Here is an 18,867-nt window from a genome sequence, read left to right as displayed (position 1 = left end):
TGAGTTCGATTCCAGAGCCCGTGAAAAGTTGGAAGGAAAGAACAGACTCCACAAAGGTGACCTCTGACCTCAAATGCACTCCATAGTGTGTGTGCTCCAACACACTGTACATATATACACACACACATGAACACACACACAGGCACACACATGTATATATACATAACATTTTTAAAATATAAAAATAAAAGTATGACCCAAATAATATAACTATATCCTACAACTACTCACAAAAATATTTCTAGAAAATTAAAAAATATCCAGTACTAAAAAATAATAAGGAAAAAAAAGATCCAAACTTGGATTCAAATAAACACGTCCTATGAGGAACAGAAATAAGGTAAGAACGTCTATTTTCAAACCTGTACTAGGCTGTAGCAAGTACAATATGGCAAGAGGAATAAACAGAAGGCATCTGCAGTGAAATTAGAAAATCCAATCATCTTACTCATAGACAACATAATTATTTGTGTTGAAAAACCTGCAGATTCCACACATAAGCTACTAGAGCACACTAGGGAGAGTGGGCAAAGTTGCGTGATCCACAGACAACACAGATATAAACAGCGGCTTTATATATGAGTAATAATCAGACACTGGACATTTAAAATGCTATTTACAATACAAGCGTAAAATATGTAGGGATAAACCTGGCCAAGGGCACGTGAGGCGTGCATCATGAAAACTAAAAAGCAATGCTAAGAAAAATGAAAGACTATGTGAGATTTACTTAGTGATAATCCATATTATGGATTTGGGGATTCTTGCTGATGTCACATTAGTTCTTTTCTAAAGAACCTAAACATGTCATTGCAATCAAAATTACATGTGCCTTGATGCCATTTTTTAAAAAAATTCAAAGCTGACTTTAAAATTCAAATAGAAGTATGAAAAACCAAAGTATCCAAAAATACCAAGAAAAAAGAATTAAGTCTGATGTCACGTGTCACGTGGTTTAGTGACCTATCAGAGAGGCACAAAGCTCATGCCCCCTTAAAACAAGCAGATTATTGGAGAATAGAGCAAAGAGACAGGGCCATATGTGTTTATACATGTATGTGTGTACATGGCCATTTGATTACCTTTGACATTCATCAGTGAAAGCATTCTTTTTATTTTATTTTTTGAATGGCTCGAAGCCAAAAGGATATCCAAATGGAAAATGCGCCTGTGCCTATATAACAATTCAAAAGAGATCAGAGAAACTTGACGTGAAAACCTGATATTATAAAGTTACCAGAGATAAAAAGGCAATAAATCTTGTGGCTTTAACCTACTGAATGTTTTCTTCAATGTAATCAAAACATAAATCACACAAGAAAAAAACCTGATCAACTGGACTTAAGAACATCCGCAGTCTGAAAACTGTCACTGAGAGACGCTTGTCACCTTGTCACCGCCCAGCCAGCCGCCCTTGCAGGATCTTAAGGAAACTAATTTTCCTTCTAAAAACAAAACCCAAAGCTGTCTGACAAGAGAACGGTGAAGAAGACATATGAAAATATCTTACAGGTTAATGAAAGAGGAAGAGAAAACTAAAGACATCTTAGGGGAATAAAAAAAAAATCAGCATGTGTGAAGAGTCACGTGACAATTCAGATGCATTTAAAAATTAGCCATAGAGAAAGAAGCCAGATCCCCTTCCCCCAAAGAGGGTAGATACTGTATGAGTGTACTCCGTGAAACTGTGGAAAATAGAAACCAATTAACAGCGACAGAAAGCAGATCAGCCGCTGTTGAGGAATTGGGGAGAGACAACAGGAAGAACAGGAAGGCCCTCAGAGGTAGGCAGAGGAACTTCTGCAAGCTGTATGCACTATCTTGACTCCAGGGATGCTTTCTTCAAACATACATGCACGGGTGTCGGTGCTGGGCTTACATGCAAACGCATGTGTATGCTGTGTCAAAGTTCATCTAATTGTACACGTTGAGTTTGTGCTGCTTATGATAATGCCAATTGTATTTCAGTAAATATGTCTGTAGAAAGAGCAGCAGGCACCCTGACATGGGAAAAAACCATAACACTAAATTGAAAACTATGAAATGGTTCACATAGTGAGATAGCTATGTACCTCACGTGCTATTTACATGTGTACTTAAATACTAAACATACACATAGATGTATACTAAACACAGATGTAATGCAAGCGGGACTGTGGATACACATACTAATCCACTTCTAGTTTTGAGACTGGAGAGGCATCACGAAGTACTCTCTGTCTTGTTTGTCCCAAATCTTGCCTGAACCCACAGCAACAGTACATTACTTCTGAAAGTTTAAAAAATGAGAAACTTTAAAAACAGCACACTTTAAAGCAAATGTGTGGAGCCTACAAATAAAAAGGTAAAACAAACAAACAAACAAACAAAAAACCACTGATGGTCCAGATGAAGTTGAGGGTAAAAGGACAAGCTGATGTGATGACCACGGAGTCAGAGCAGCAATGAAGTCGTTGCCTCAAGCAGCTTGAGGCCAAAAAAAAAAAAAAAAGTCAAGAGCTTTACATTTGGACTCTAGCTTTCAGTAGAGATAAAGAATAGCCAAGCACAGCAGAATAGCCAGGCTTATGAGCCATAGTCCTGGAGCAATAGGTACCTTGAATGATTTTCTGCTGCTGTTGCCGGATCTCATCAAAACCCAAACCTCTGGTCTCCTCCGGCTCCTCACAGAGCCAAGGGTTGGGAGTTCCTCGCTTTGCTTCTTCGCTCATCAGGCTGGACCTGAGAACAATAGCAAGCACATTACATATCTCACAAAACACAACCAGCTGAAAATCACTGTCATGAGCACGGAGCTGGCCAGCCTAGCACGCTTTGCAAAGCCATCTCCACAATTTATCGCACTCTTAGTTTATTCTAGGGACCATGCCCAGGGCTGTAAGAGATCTGAGGCTATGCTGTGGTCCCCAGACAATTACACAGCACTCTACTAACCCTCCAAAGATAGTGGTAAATTAGGTTGTTAAGTCTCAAACCACAGGCCATTGGGAAGTTGCCTGTTTATCAGAACAAATTTTGTTTCACAGGCTTAGTGACACAGAAGACACAGAAATAATATTTTTTCATACAAATATATACAAATAAAAATACAAATATTTCCATGCAAATATAATACTAATAATACAGATTACAGCATAGAAAAGTAATAAAATCTCCCATTAAAGTGTGCTTAGTTGCTCACAGAAACACATTCAGAGTTCCAATTCAACTGTGTGACTACAGTCAAAACAATCACACTGAGTGTGACTGTCTACTGTGATCATTACCCCCCTGAAGCAATGCACATTTGGCTCTTGCACAACACATCTTGGTCTTCCATCTAAGGACAGAGTGCGTAGTTCCTGCTGCTGCCTCCCTGTCCAAAGGATGTTAGAATCGCGTTGCCCTGACTGCTCCAATGCAGAGTTGAACGGGATTCACACCACTGCTCTTGCTGAGCCTGAGAGGGGGATGGTGATGACGTTGTAGGAGTGGAGGAACAGTAACAGTTACCATGGATTAAGCAACTGCTATGTGCAGATGCTCTCCGGGTGATTTAGTGTACACTCACTCATTTCTCCATTGCTTATCATTTTTCAAGCCCTGATGGCATCTCTTGTGTTGTGTGGAAGTAACTGCTACCCTACTGTTTGGCCTTCCATATCGTTAAGCCTTCTGACCACTGGATAGGAAGTGGACGTAGAACCCACCTCCCCTCTAGTGCACCCTGCTCCCCAGTGTAGAGCAAATAGCCATGAGCATGTCACTTACTGGCAATATACAGACAGTTGCATCTACCTCTGAAAGTCTTAGCATGGATTAACTAGAGTAATTTATGTATTCATAAAACAATTTTGTCAATACTTATTCAGTAGGCACTGTTTTAATCAATAAAGAAAAACAAACTATGTACAAGCTGATCAAAATTTTGCCCTGACAATATACAGCTTCTCCTTGTGGGTGTTGTCCTCATGTACTTGTGTGTGTGTGTGTGTGTGTGTGTGTGTGTGTGTGTGTGTGTGTGTGTGAAAAGAGATGATAAACTGAATACAGTGTTTGGGAAATAATATCTTTTTCAATAGATTAACTGTTTTCATTATACCAATTACTGCACTGTCTACTAGGAGGTATTAAAATTATTTTAATAAATATATTCCAACATTCTATTAATTTCACTTTTAACTAAAAAGAGAATATATCCTTCAAGAAAACCTGGGCCAAATGCAAAGACTGTTTTGATTCTTTGGACTAAGATTTTACGCACAGGTCTGGTCTCATATTCAAATGTGCCAATTAACATGTCAAACACAAGTATGACTTTCTTCAGTCTATCAAAAAGATAGATGTGTTCTTCAAGGTTTTACTTGACATGATTGGCCCTAAGAAGCCAAGATGTCGAGGTTTCACACTTACTCCATACATAATCACTTAGCTTCACCTAGCTTTGAAGACAAGGAAGAAAGAAATGAAAAGGGAAGCAAAGCAGGCAATTTGCAATCCAAACATATCCATTAGCACCCGAGTCATCTTGCAAGTGCCAGCATGAAACACACGGTAGCTGTATGTGGCTCACTGCAAAAGCCTGGGTCAGAAACCATAAAAATCACCCGAGACTCAGGAGTGCATCGGTGGCCAGCTCTGAGCAATCATTTCAGTGAGTGTATCGCAACTGAGTGGTACTGCTTCAAGGTTAGTGTCTGTCTCTCTCTGTCTCTCTCTGTCTGTCTATCTGTCTCTCTCTCTCTCTCTCTCTCTCTCACACACACACACACACACACACACGAATGTACAGACACTATACAGAGAAACCCTGTGTCTAAAAAAAGAAAAAAAAAAACACAAAACGAATGTACACACACTTGTGCACACAGACAAAATTAAGGTATTAATATGAAAGGACAAAAACAATTCAGCAAATGTGAGGTAATTTTAAGCAACCTCAATAAATGGCAAGTTAGGACTCCAGCTGTGTTGACGTGTGCAGTTTGTGTGTGGTATGTGTATACTTTAATCACCTACTAGGAAATAAAAGTGAAATGTGGGCACAAGCTCATATCAATAGTAAACATGATACAGAGAATAGACTTCCCAGCATGACCTAATTCCCAGAGCTAAGCCACGCCTACTTCCTGCTCCTCTGACTTGGTCTTCCTCCCTTACTGATGGCCTGGACCTACCAGCAATGCACCTGCAGCATTCCTATGCGTCTATGCATCTGGAATGCACTTCATCAGCTTTTGCAGACTATATCATATTTAGGGTGATACCTACTATTAGGCACTACTGCTCTACTGACACTGGCCTTAGTAGTCACATCATACTCTGAAGTAAGGATGAAGAATGGTACATGAATAAGTAAAATAAGCCAAGTGGTTAAAAAAAAAATTTTTTTTTTGAAAAAAAAAAAAACAAACAAAAAATAGGCATGTCTTCTCTCCCTTTCCCTGCAAGAAAATCACCAAGCTGAGGACTTTCCAATGTATCTCTGCCCTTGGCATTTCCCACAGGTGCCCTGTGATGCCTGTCTCATTTAAGAATCCTCAAGTAGTAGGCAAGGTCAAATTCACTCCTTTGCCCCATAAGCTTTTCTCCTCCCCATCTCGAGTCTGCTTAGTGTGCCATCCAGGGCCTTGTGTTACTACTGTTGTTGTTGTTGCTGCTGCTGCTGCGATTATCCTTCTTCTACCTCACAGCAGTGGCTGAGGTGTTCCTCAGAGATGGCTCACTGTCCTCATGTACAGCCAAAATGTTCCCCTGTTAGTACAGCCTAGTTTTAGACCCTCCCCACCTCTCCTACAGACCCATTCTGATGATAGAATGACCTAAAACTGAAGTCTCGCTATTATTATTTCCATGGTTCACAACTTCCGTGACTCCCTGGAACTATAGGTTACGTGTGAGCTTTAAAAGATGGTTCACGGCCTCAGCAGCAGCAGCAGCGTCTCCCAATGCCCCAGTACCACACCCTTCATCTCCCTGAGCCGTACATCCTGCTCACTACCACTGAGACAAAGGCACAAACTTTCACACTCTCATGTTTTTGCATGAGTCTGGAGTATCCCCACCCCCACCCCTTTGTCCATCTGGCAAAATTCTATTCATCCCCTAAGGCTCAACTCAAATGTCACTTCTGCCGCTGAGTCCTTCCTGATCCCCACTCCATCCCCCTTTCCTCGAATCAATCACTCGCTGGCACTCCCATGGCACTCTGTTCACGACCTCGAACGTGGCATTTATCAAGCAGGATTGTAGCTAGTTATTTACTCATCTGTCTCCCTTCCTAAGTTATGAGCTCTGTGAGGAGAGAGGCCACATCACAGTCATGTTTCTATCCCCAGCACCCAGAAGTGGGAGCCTCAGAGTAGGCCGGAGAAGCAACATTCGGGAAATGCTTACAAAAATGGGACTGCGAACCACTGAGGGCTTTGACTGGAGGGGGCCAGCATGAGAAGCGTACTTAACATTTTCATCTTGAGAAATTAAAACAAAAGTCCTAATCAAGGGCTACCTGCCTTCACAACTTAGCAGCAAAGACCAATGCTCTGCAGCAGATGGGGAGAATTACTTTGAGAGGGAATTCTGTCAGTAAAACATCTTCCAGCTCAACCCTGCCTTGCGGTGACAAGTCAGATCTCTTAAGTTAAAGAAAGCACAAGCTAACTACTATGCTCTGACCTAGAACAGACTCGATTTTCCTTGTTAAATCACCATGGATCAAACCCATCCTACCACAGGGCTTCAGCCACCGCTGCAACTCCTGGTTTCTCTTCTGCGATGAGGCCAACCTGGCCTTGAATTCTTGGGCTCAAACAACCCTTCAGCCTCCTCTTTTCCAGGTGCTGGCGGTACTGGCCTACAACATGGTGGATGGTGTGTGTGTGTGTGTGTGGTTTGTTTTTTAATAAATCAGTAATTTCTGTCCATATTCTTTGAAGATAGACCTTATCTATAATAATATAATAATTAGTAAACATGATGGCATATTAGAATCCTCAACATGTTTCATGATCACTTATAAGGACATAACATGATTTTACTCAGCCTCTCAAGAAAATAGTGTACGTTATTAAGTTATAGTAGCACGGGGGGAGCACGCAGATAATCCATCTCTGCTAACAAAGTCACTTGGAACCTGTCAGAGTTCACAGCGAGGGCATTCTTATCAACCGAGCAAGGAGTTGAGAAGTGAATTCCAAGAAGTGGCTTTTCTTAGCATTTCTAAAAGATGTCAGCTGACTGTGGAAAAATGTTTGTTTTGTCTGGAAAAAAAAATATCAGTGTTTGAGCATTCACAGACCACAGGGAGGTTTACAGTTAGGAGCAACGAAGCTATTTCTAGGGTGTCAGAGAGCTGGGTTGCATCAACAAAGGTTTCTAGCTGGCCTTGCTCACAGATGTGAAAACGCCCTTATGGTATGAAAGGGCTAATTCCTTTTTCTCTTCAAAACGTTTTGTGCGGTTTTGCTCCGTGGACATAAAGATGCACAGAGACTCAAATTTCAATCAGAAATGGACTCTCTGACATAAATTCTTCAGAGACACACTCTGGCAACAACGTGCAGACTGGATTACACTGAAAAGCGGCTGGGGCGGGGGTTGGGGGGAAGGCAGGCCAAGGCGGGGGGCGGTAATTGAGGTGGGTGGCAAAGGAAGTCAGGAGAAGGAGAATGACAACAGGGACCTGAGGGGAACAGACGATCAGCACACTGCTTTAAGGCTACCAGTCTGAGGGAGCAGACCTCTTCCAAGCCTGCCTGAGCTGGGAGAATAAGCTCAAGTTAGGGAAAAGGAAATTTCTCATTAGCATTCGAAGTTCAACACAGCTTCTAAAAACAAACCCCAAATAACACCACTCACTCGAGGTCACGATCAGCGGACGGACGTGCGGATAACTTCCTTCAGCCTCATAAGCCAGTCTCATACTCTGTAGTCCATCCACCCTTCCATCCGTCTGCCCGCCTACCCACCTACACACACACCCATCCATACAACTGAAGAGCTTCCATAGAGCAGACACTAACCCAGTGGCTGAACGGGACTTAAGTACCTGGTCTCCTAAGGATACACTAGGGATGAAAAGTGCACCCAACATTGGTTCCCAAGATATTTGTATTGTATTGTCAATTTCAATAAGCAACGTCTGCTGAGTTCAAGTCCAGAATAAACAACTCATTCACAGAAAATGTCTCCTTCTCTATCACCTACCGAGGGACACTTCATCAGTGTCCCCAGCCTACTGCAATCAAGTATCTTTAGTTGTTCTGTTTTGTCTTGCTTCATTTCGTTTTGGGGTTATGGTTTTTTCTCTTTTTCCCTTAGTGATGGGAATCAAGCCCAACCCTTGTGCATGCTAGGGGCCCATCCCACCACTGAGCTATGCCTCTGACTGGTTTGCCCAATTTTAAGTCAATCCCTTTTTTTTCTCTCCTGACAAACTCCTTGCCAAACTTGGCTGGGTGACTTGGGGGAAAAGACACAATTTAAGAAAGGGCTGTTGTTTTGTTTTGTTTTGTTTCATGACTTTTCAAACTTCAATATACCAGCTACTGAGAACTCCCCAGTATAACTGCTGTTGTAACATCATGACCTGTGGCTATGAGGGCATCAGTAGCCGCCTCCCAGATCATCAGCCTCATCAGCCCGGGAATCTTTCCTATTCCTTCTTCAAAATCCCAGCAGTTGCTCTTCTTCTTTTCCTTCTCTTTCTTTCTTTCTTTCTTTCTTTCTTTCTTTCTTTCTTTCTTTCTTTCTTTCTAAAAAGGGTTTGTTTGTTTGTTTGTTTATTTAATGTATATGAGTACACTGTTGCTGTCTTTGGACACATCAGAAGAGGGCATCCGATCTCATTACAGATGGGTTGTGAGTCACCATGTGGTTGCTGGGAATTGAACTCAGGACCTCTGGAAAAGCAGTCAGTGCTCTTAACCGCTGAGCCATCTCTCCAGCCCCACCCCACCCCTTTTTTTTTTGTTTGTTTTTTCAAGACAGGGTTTCTCTGTGTAGCCCTGGCTGTCCTGGAACTTGCTCTGTAGACCAGGCTGGCCTTGAACTCAGAAATTCACCTGCCTCTGCCTCTGGATTGTGGAGATGAAAGGCATGTACCACCACGGCCCAGCTTGGTTGTCTTTTTAAATATTAATAATAAGCTCCACATTAGATCATAACAAAACAGTTCACAGTAGAAGAGCTACGCAGGTTGCTGAAAGGCTTTGGAGGACACATTGCAGCTTCAGAAGCCAGAGGATTATCCCTGAGGATGACTCTCTCTGCCGTCTAAATCAGCACCGACAGAAAGGCTCTCTAGCTAGAGCATTGGAGCATCACAGGTACCTTAAACGTAGAGAGGCAAGGAGTGGCTGGCACAAAATCCAAACCTTCCATTCTGGGAGGGCCGATCGCATTACCAGCCTCTCGGTGACTGAGCGCTCTCTGCTGGTCAGTGGGGGAAATTCAGCTACAGTAACTGGCCAACGACAATTGTAACTCTGTACTTTATTAATACACAACGTATGCTTGTAAACACGGTAAAGTGTGCAATAGTGACCAAGGTGCTCACCCACGATGAGGAGCCACACCTCTGGACACTGCCCTCTGTGCTCTGTTCACTTGGTTCTTTACAAGCCAACAGTTTCATGGCATACCCAGAGAGGGTCCAGATGAGGTGATGAACAAACAATTCGTATTTTGCACTTAGAAATGTCACATGTCTAACTCGTCCAAGTCGGCCTCAACAATCCCCCCCGTATTCAGCATGCTTGTTTCCACTCCATTACTTTATAAAGTGATGCTAAAATGCTCCATTAACAGTGCCACTAGCACTGCTCTGGAAACAAGCGTGCTATGTGGAGTTTCACAAAAATCACTGGCTGGCAAGCAACAGTGGTACAAATCTGTTTGGCAACCGGTGTATAAAAATGCAAATATGCCACTAAAAGACTAATTAAGGGTGTCCAGTGGTAATGTATATACAACCAATACACACAGAGCCAAGGACCACCTACCTAGCCATCACTTCAACCTAAACAATTCAATTTTTATTGCACTGGCTCTGCCAACTCACACCTAAAACATAAATTAGTGAGATGGTGGCCCATACTTTTAACAGTGGTACCCTTTTGCCTCAGGGACAGAACCCAAAAATGTGTAAGGCCCCATTGGGCAACTTTTATGCAGCCAGCTGGACACCAGTCTGCAGAATGGCGTGAAAAGTCCTGCTCCCGGGGCAGTAGACTCCAGGGAAGCACAGAGTAAGGTGGGCAGGGTGGCATGCGCCTATATCCCAGCACTCAGGGACTGAGGCAGGATCCTGCAAGTCTGCGGAGTGCACAGTCAGTGCTGAGCCAGCCTGGAGTAGAGAGGGAGACGCTGACTTTAAAAAATACATTAAAAAGTTCATAGCAGACTGAGGTGCATGGTACACCAACGGTACTCCTTCTCTCGGGATCATGTGAGCCTTTTTGTTTGTTTGTTGTTTGAGACAGGGTTTCTCTGTATAGCCCTGGCTGTCCTGGAACTCACTTTGTAGACCAGGCTGGCCTCAAACTCAGAAATCCACCCGCCTCTGCCTCCCAAGTGCTGGGATTAAAGGCGTGCGCCACCACCACCCAACAGGACCATGCGAGTCTTATGCCTTCCAACACCTTCTCAGCCTGTCCCCCCACATCCACTTCTCCTCCTCCTAATTGCTTACACTGTGTTTATGGCCCATGCCGTACAATTCTTTATGCCATCATCCACTACTGTGTTCTCTGATCATTCTGTTAAAGGCAGAAAGACCTCTTTACATGGCGTACATTGTCTTCTCTTCTGCCAAGATCAGTGGGAGCAAGCACGGATTACTGGGCGCTTTCTGGTTCACATAGGGCCTTGCCAAGGACCTACCACATTCCAGTTTCACAGGCTGCAAAGTCGTGGTTATCTAACCCAGGTTTTGAAATATTCAGTCATTGCTCCTTCACACATTGCTGCGTTGGCCATCTGCTGCTATAGGGTATTCCTGTCCACAGGCTGGAAAGAGCAAGCGGCAAGACAAAGCACTTGAAGCCAGTGGGGGGGGAAACAAACAAACAAACAAACAAACCACACCTGCTACAGGCAACAGTGGTACGAACCAAGATCAAGAGAGACCAGAGACAAAAGCCAGAGCAGAGGATGCTGGTTCTCCTCCAGCACTGGGTCAGCTCTGACCCAGGGACCCATCCTCCTCTGTAACCCAGAGGGTGATCCTTCTTTGCTGCCTCTGCAGACTGTGGAGGTAAAATGAGATCAATCAATGGATTGATCTATCTAATCTAATCTACCTAGCTACCTACCTAAATTTTAATTTCTTAACCTTCATTTATTTAAAAGTTGAACTTGGGAGGCTGAGGAGATGGCTCAGTTGGTAAAGCACTTGTCACACAAACATGAGGATCTTACTTCAATCCCCAGCACCCATGTTAAAGCAAACAAAAAAAACCCCCATAAAACCATAGGGTATTGCAGTACATGCCTATAATCTCCAGGGGCGGGGTAGGGAGTGAGGCAGGAGGCTCCCTGGGATCGCTGGACAGCCATTCTAACAGAACCACTGAGATCCAGGTTCAATGCGAGATCCTGTCTCACAAACTAAGGTGGACGGGAGTTGAAGAAGCCACCAGGTGTCAACCCATGACCTCCATATGTGCACACACATACAGAAGAAAAAGAGCAAAACATGGAAAGTATTCAGCGTATTAAAAAAAAAAGACAATGAGCTAAAATATAGCACGCACAGTAACTCTTCTTTCTTACCCCCCCCCCTTGTTGTCAGACTGCAAGTTTTCTCCTTTTCAATTCCCAAATGGGTTTTGCAATTTAAAATTGATACATACAGCTGCAGAGATCTTTATTTTCCATGCCCCAAATCATCACTGTGCTGTTATAATACCAAGTACTAAAATGCAAAAGAGACTTTATTTTTCCATCCATAGATTAACAAAACCTACCAAGTTCTGAGACACCCACTGATGGCTAGCAGGTTGGGAAATGAGCCCTCCCACATACTGCTGGCCAGCCTTACAACTTTTAAGAAATATACATAGCAGTTCTTTACATTTCCAACACACATATCCTGGAGGCCCTCTCTTACAGAAACAGAGGCCACAGTGTACATGGAATTTGCCTTAGCCATGTAAATAGAGAAAACAAAAAAATAAAATAAAACAATCCAACAACATTATGGACAGTGGCTACAAGAATGACTGCAGACTTATAACTGCAAAGTACTCACTGTTGCAAAGAATGTGTTAAACCTATTGATATGGAGGAATGTCCAAACTTAAATAAAAAAAATAAATTATAGAGACATGTACATAATATAAGTCTGTTTTCAGAATAATATATTTATAGTAACATATTACAAGTATAAATAACAGTAACTATGATCAAGAAAATGCCAACATTACAAGTGGTGACTTTAGGAGCATGGCATCTGGGAAAGGAGAAGCGATATATGTTGGCACCATACATGAGCGTAAGAATGGATCTTTTTTTTTGGTTTTTTGAGACAGGGTTTCTCTGAGTAGCCCTGGCTGTCCTGGAACTCACTTTGTAGACCAGGCTGTCCTCGAACTCAGAAATCCGCCTGCCTCTGCCTCCCGAGTGTTGAGATTAAAGGCATATGCCACCACGCCCGGCAGATCATTATTTTAAATCCAAGTAGAGAACCAAGTGTGGGAGTCCTTCTCTAATCTCAGGACTGCTGAGGTAGAGGCAGGAGGATCACAGGATCCAGCTCAGTTGGGCTGTACAGTGAGAGCCCCACTCAACTCCCCCCAAAATAAAAAGGAAAGGAAAGTCATTTCCCTGCAAGAAGGGAGGGAAAGAAAGAGAGAAAAGATGGCAGGAAACAAAGAACTATAAAATATGACATGGTATCCCATTAACATGCAAAATCTGAAGTTTGGTATATCAGCTAAAAAAAAGCACATTTTAAAAAGTTAAGTGGCAACCTATGTGGAAACTATTAGAAAGACACATTGAAAACATCTCGTTGATTTTAAAATCAAGAGCAGAGCAAAAGAACCAGGCCTGGCAACACTCATGGGTAACCCAGAAACACACATGTGTAACCCAGCAACATGCATGGGTAACCCAGGGCTTGGGAGGAAGAGGCGGGTGGGTGAGGGATTCATGGTTATCTGTGGTTGTTAAGACCAACCTGGGCTACTTGAGACTTAGGAAAGTGGTCAAAGAGGAACACGGATAAAGGAAGAAAAGAAAATGAGTGGGGAGAGGAGGAGTAGAAAAAGTGGGTGTGTGCCAATTTTCCCAAGGGGAAAAGCAATGGATGAAAAAGATACCTAAGTTTTTTAAAAGGAAAGGCAGCAGCAGCAGCAGGAGACCAGGCTGGGGAAGAGTCTGGAGACCATGATGGGAGACATGAAAGTGACAGACAGGTCTGCAATCCACAGACAGGGGAAAGGCTAAAGAGAGAACTGAATGGCAGCAGGAATTCTTTCCTAGCATTTAGGAAAAAGCACAATTAATTTCCACGTTCTCTCCTTGCTCTCAGGGAAGGAAAGCGCCCATGGGTCAAAACCCAGCCAAGAAGAAGTTGGGTGTTTTCTCTTCTGCTGACTTATGTCCCCACCTTGTGGTCTGCTCAGGACACAGCTTTTCTGCTTACATGTGAGTTAAGGGTATATACATGAATCTCTGTGTGTGTGTGTGTTTATACATACATTTAATTCAAGCAGAACATGTAAAGTGAAAGGCCACAGTATACAAGTCAAAGATACTGCAGTGAAGATCCTCAGTTAGCTGCTACCAGGGCAAAACCAGTAGCATCCAAATCCTCTAAGGACTGAGTGAGAGTATGTGGGGCAGTACACACTGACCTGCATGTGGATCGGAGCACAGCACCCAGCAGCCAGTTCTCCCTCCATCTTGTTGGAGCAGGATCTCTCACTTCTCAGAGGCCTGCAAGCCTCCAGGAGATTCTCCCATCCCCACCTCCCGTCCCGCTGGACTTGAGCCTTGAGATAACAGATGTGCAAGACCACATCTGGCTTTTTACATGGGTTATGAGGATCAGTCTTAGGTCATCAGGCTTGCATGGCAAGCGCTCTTACTCGATGAGCAGTCTCTCTGGCCCAGAAGCCCGGCTGTTCCATTCTGTTCACTTCCTCTTCCAAAAGGAACCACTTACTTTCATGATTCATAACACTATAAATTTCACCTCTATAGGAATGGCAGCATACATGTGTAACTCCAATGTCTGGCTTATGTCACTCAGCATGTTTGTGCGAGCCATCCGCAGTGTGCACCTGTAGACTGTTCATCTGTATTTGCTGTGTAATATCAATGTCTGAATATACCATCAGTCTACAGAGTTCCCTGGGCTCTTTCCAACGGGAACTTTTAAGAACAGCCCTGCTATAAACATTCTTTCTGAGTCTGTGGAACAGTTCCATTTGAGTGGGTGTGCAGCTTCTAAAGAGACTGTACTTACGCAATCTCACCAGTAGTATATGAGAATTCCAGCAAATCCTAGAAACATCTGGTTTGCCCGGCAAGGTAGCCGAGCTGCTCTGGTAGGTATGGTGGTGTAGCATCCTGGTTACAGTCCGACTTTCCTGATAACTGACTAAAGCCAACACCTTTGTATACAATCATCACACACCATCACCTTTGTGAAGTCCAGGGTTAAATTCTCTCTCTGCTGTTGTCTTTCTAATGTCGTCTGCCTTCTAGGCTCTTTATTTATGGTTGATATATTTTCCATATCGATGAATACCCAGAACATACTGATTTCCACTCTAGTTTGTCTTAACTGTTGGTAGTCTTGGGAAGACAGATTTTGATGGAGTCCATTTCTTCATGTGTTTATTTCCTTTGTGTTTAGTGATTTGAATGGCCTAAAAAAATCTTTGCCTATACCTTGGGATTTCTACCAAATGTTCATGTGACCTTTCATGTTTAGGTCCACAGGTCCCTTTGGATTGGTGGAAACAGAGGCTTCGAGACTCCTTTCTTCTCTGTGTGGACATCAGTTGATCTAATGCTACACCTGTTATGCCACCTCTGTGATCAGTCGGGTGATGACATGTGTGTGGGACTGGTCCTAAACGCCCTATTCTGTTCTCCTGGTTCACTTGCCTCTCCTTGTGCAACACCACAATGCAGCCTTAGCCCAGCTGCTGCACTGCTGTGTCTTCTCATCAATGCTGCCTTGGCACTGCTTGGCTCTTCACACTGTCTGTCATAGAAACTGTGGTAGAAGCCAGATTATCAACTGACCACACAGAAGCCAAAATTCATAAGGGAACTGTAAGTGGGTTAGCTCTGGATCTACAACCCTGTCTAAAGGAAGCAGACATCTTAACCACGTTGAGCGTTCCAATCTCTGGGTTTTCCTTGGTTCCTTTAAATGATGTTTCATGGTATTCCGTGTGAAGTTTTTATTAGGTTTATGTCCACATATTTCATGTTAGTGTGTGTGTGTGTGTGTTGCCTACATGTATATCTGTAAACTGTGAGCCCAGTGCCTATAGAGGTCAAAAGAGGGCATCAGATCTTCTTGAACTGTAGTTACAAACAGTTGTAAGTTGCCATGTGGGTGCTTAGAGTTGAACCCAGATTCTTTGAAAGAGCAGCCAGTGCTCTTAACCTCTGAGCCACCTCACCAGCTCCAATTTCACATTATTTTAATAAACATTGCTGCAGGGCAGGTAGAGGGTTAATACACAACCTAGTGAGCGATCAGCAGGAACCGTGACACTAAGCAACATGCCCCGCTCAGTTATTTTCAACAATATAATAAAGACCAACTTCACATTTTTTACCATTGTGCATTTTGTTGCTGCTGTTTAACCTGGAAAGCCCAGGCTCCTGCTTCCAACCACTTCCCAACAGAATGCTTTCTTATTCCCCCCTGGAAATAACAGATATATCAACGACTTGATCGATGACCTAGAGCTGCAATAACTAATAGTCCTTCAAAGTTCAAGGTCTTCGGTTTCATTGCTTGATCAAGCATCCACATAGATAAGGTCTCCTTATAATTGGCCTTCATTCAGAAGTCAACTCGACCATTAGAGAAAAATGCCAATCCAGAGTAACAACTACAGAGAACCCACCAAGCAATAACTGGCCTCAGAAGTGCGTACACAACCCAGACGCCTCAGACAGCTGCTCTGCACGTTCAGAGTCAGCTTCGGAATGTTCAAGAGCAAGCTTAAACTTCGCTTAATATTCTCCAAGGCACGCTCCTAACAAAAAAGGATCACACACACATAGTGAAGAGTGCAAAACACACATCTGTGTGAAGAAAGAGAGGTTAGAGACAGGAGCCTGGAGGCATGTGTGCAGGCACACACGTGCGGAATCTCTCCAGAAGGACACACAGACAACTGTCCAAGACGGCTGCCACCAGGAAGAAACGGGAAAGTGCATGTTGGAGCTGAGTGAACCTTTGTTGTCACTGATAGTTCTTTCCACAGCTGGACATTTTGTTGCTTAACATAGTACTTTAATATTTTACCATTAATCTATAACATATGTAAACATAAAATTATAATGGTGCAAACATATAAGCAATAGTATATTATTTTAAAATATTCTTCAAAAACAAATACTCTATTAAATTGCTTTAAGTCACTGCAATATCCCAAAGTGTCAAAATTTTGGCTTAATAATCTCAACCAAATCGGTTAATAAAGATGTGGCTCAGTGGTGAAGTACTTGCCTGGCATACATGAGGCCTTGGGTTCAGAGGGGAAAACTCTGAGTCCTAAGAAAAAATTTGTCATACGACATATGTAACTTTCCTCCCCAAAAAAACATGGTCACTCCCTGGAGCAGTAGCTCAGGGGCACAGTGCACTTTTTGCAAGGCCCTGAACATGATCCCCAAGGCCCAACCCCAAATAACAAACTGTTCGCCATGTACACCACATGACTAGTATCAGACCACCAGTTAATACAGAGCAACAAAGCAGGTGCACCAGGGGCAGTAGTTATAGCTTAACTGGCCGAGTACTTGTCGAGACGTACAAAGCCTGGGTTCAGTCCCCAGCAGAGTATAAAACAGGCATGGTTGCACACACTTGCCACCCCTGCTCTTGGAAGGTAGAGGCAGGAGGATCAGAAGTTCCAAGGCCATTCTAACTGGCTACAGAGAGAATACAAGGCCAGCCTACCCTACGGGATGCCTTGTCCTGAAACAAAAGCAAAACAGATGTTCCAATACAAAGGATGTGCCAGATTGCTTAAGCCCCTCCCCTTTTCAAATCCTCCTTATGACTGCAGTACTGTGTGAGTCCACACACCGAATTCACTGGTTACAGGTTCTCCAGCTTCTGAAGACAAAGTCGGAAGCTACTGCTTCTCAAAACAGTTAAACAGGAATTAACATAGACTGCACAAGATCATGTCTGCAGAAGAAAACAACACGTGAAATTATGTGTATGTGTGAATATAGTTGTAAATGTGCATATGTGTGTATGTTAATGTGACTGTGCTTGTGCATATGTGCTCATGTCTGCATGTGTTATGCATGTGCGTATGCTTGAGTTACATGTGGTAGTGTTCAAATATGTAAGTGTGTATGAGTGTGTGATGGAACTGGGTTATATTGTGCAAGTTACTCATCAACTCCTGAGGAAGAAGTGGGAAGTGGAAATATCCCAGCTCCTTATAAAGACAAAATTGGGGGAGGGAGGTTGTGTAAAAGCAATGATCTAGCAAATGGAGCTTAGCATAAACAAAAGAATCCAAAGGCCAGTGAGCTACCTCTTCTCTAGGACAGAAGGAGCAGGAAATAAAAGTCCTTCCTTTGGTCAAAGAATTGGGGATGAGCCTCTGGCTCTTCAAGAAATGTCACCCTGACAAGGGCTGCACACCAAGAGAGCCGGGGAAGAAAGCTGAGAAGCCCCCGCCGTCTGCTCCCTCAGCACCCCTCATCTCTTCCCATTTTCAGAACATCAACTCTGGCCAAGGCTCCGCCCCCTGGAGAACATGACTGTCTTCATTTTCAGTTCAGAACAACATCTAGCTTGACTAACCAAGCCAATCATGGCAAGCCACAGACGTCTTGGTTTCTGGTCTTATTGGGTCATGTGACACAGGCTACTCTATTTCAGTTTTAAGCCAAAGCTAACTGTGAAGTTCCCAGGAAGGGGCTCGTGACTCTTAAAAATAGTAAAACCTGGGCTGGAGAGATGGCTCAGTGGCTAAGAGCACATAACTGCTCTTGCAGAGGACCCAAGTTCAGTTTCCAACATCCACATTAGGCATCTCACAACTGCCTGTGTCTGGCCTCCATGGGCTCCTGTACACACATGGTGCACATAAATTCATGCATACACATAAAATAACAAATTTTCTTTAAATGAAAACTGGGAAATGAGGTGATGGCTCCATGGGAAAAGCACTGGTCACTCAGCTTGAGGTTGGGATCCCAGCACCCATGTTAACACCAGGCAACAAGGGATTCACTTGGACTCCCAGCATGCAAGAGGCAGAAGCAGAGGGAGAGACGGTGGGAGGGGGGGGGGATCTCCAGAACAAGTTGGGTAACCAGACTAAACAAATTGGCAAGCTCTGGGTTTAGTGACAGACCCTGCCTCCAGATGTAAGTTAGAAAATGAAGATATCTGACACTGACCTCTGGCCTACACCCCCCTACACACATACACACATACACACACACAACTGTGAACATGTTAGCACACATACACACATGCATACACAAACATGCAAAAATAACAGGAAAATATAAGAATCAATAGAAAATCTATTAAAAGCAGAATTAAGAAAGTGGCTATAGCTGGGCATGGTGGCGAATGCCTTTAATCCCAGCACTTGGGAGGCAGAGGCAGGCGGATTTCTAAATTCAAGGCCAGCCTGGTCTACAAAGTGAGTTCCA

At 43.4% G+C, this 18,867-nt stretch overlaps 1 protein-coding gene across 1 annotated transcript in view; it reads right to left on the bottom strand.

Moving 5' to 3' along the window:
• Stx8 (syntaxin 8) overlaps positions 1 to 18,867 on the bottom strand; it is a 234,262-nt gene that overhangs the window by 187,424 nt on the left and 27,971 nt on the right. Inside the window, exon 5 of the mRNA XM_021176854.2 lies at positions 2,597 to 2,721. Coding sequence (XP_021032513.2) covers positions 2,597 to 2,721 — 125 coding nt within the window. The remainder of the gene's footprint in view (positions 1 to 2,596; positions 2,722 to 18,867) is intronic.

This window comes from Mus caroli, chromosome 11 (assembly GCF_900094665.2).
Source record: "Mus caroli chromosome 11, CAROLI_EIJ_v1.1, whole genome shotgun sequence".
Classification (NCBI taxonomy): domain Eukaryota; kingdom Metazoa; phylum Chordata; class Mammalia; order Rodentia; family Muridae; genus Mus; species Mus caroli.
This window is presented reverse-complemented; position numbering and strand designations above follow the sequence as displayed.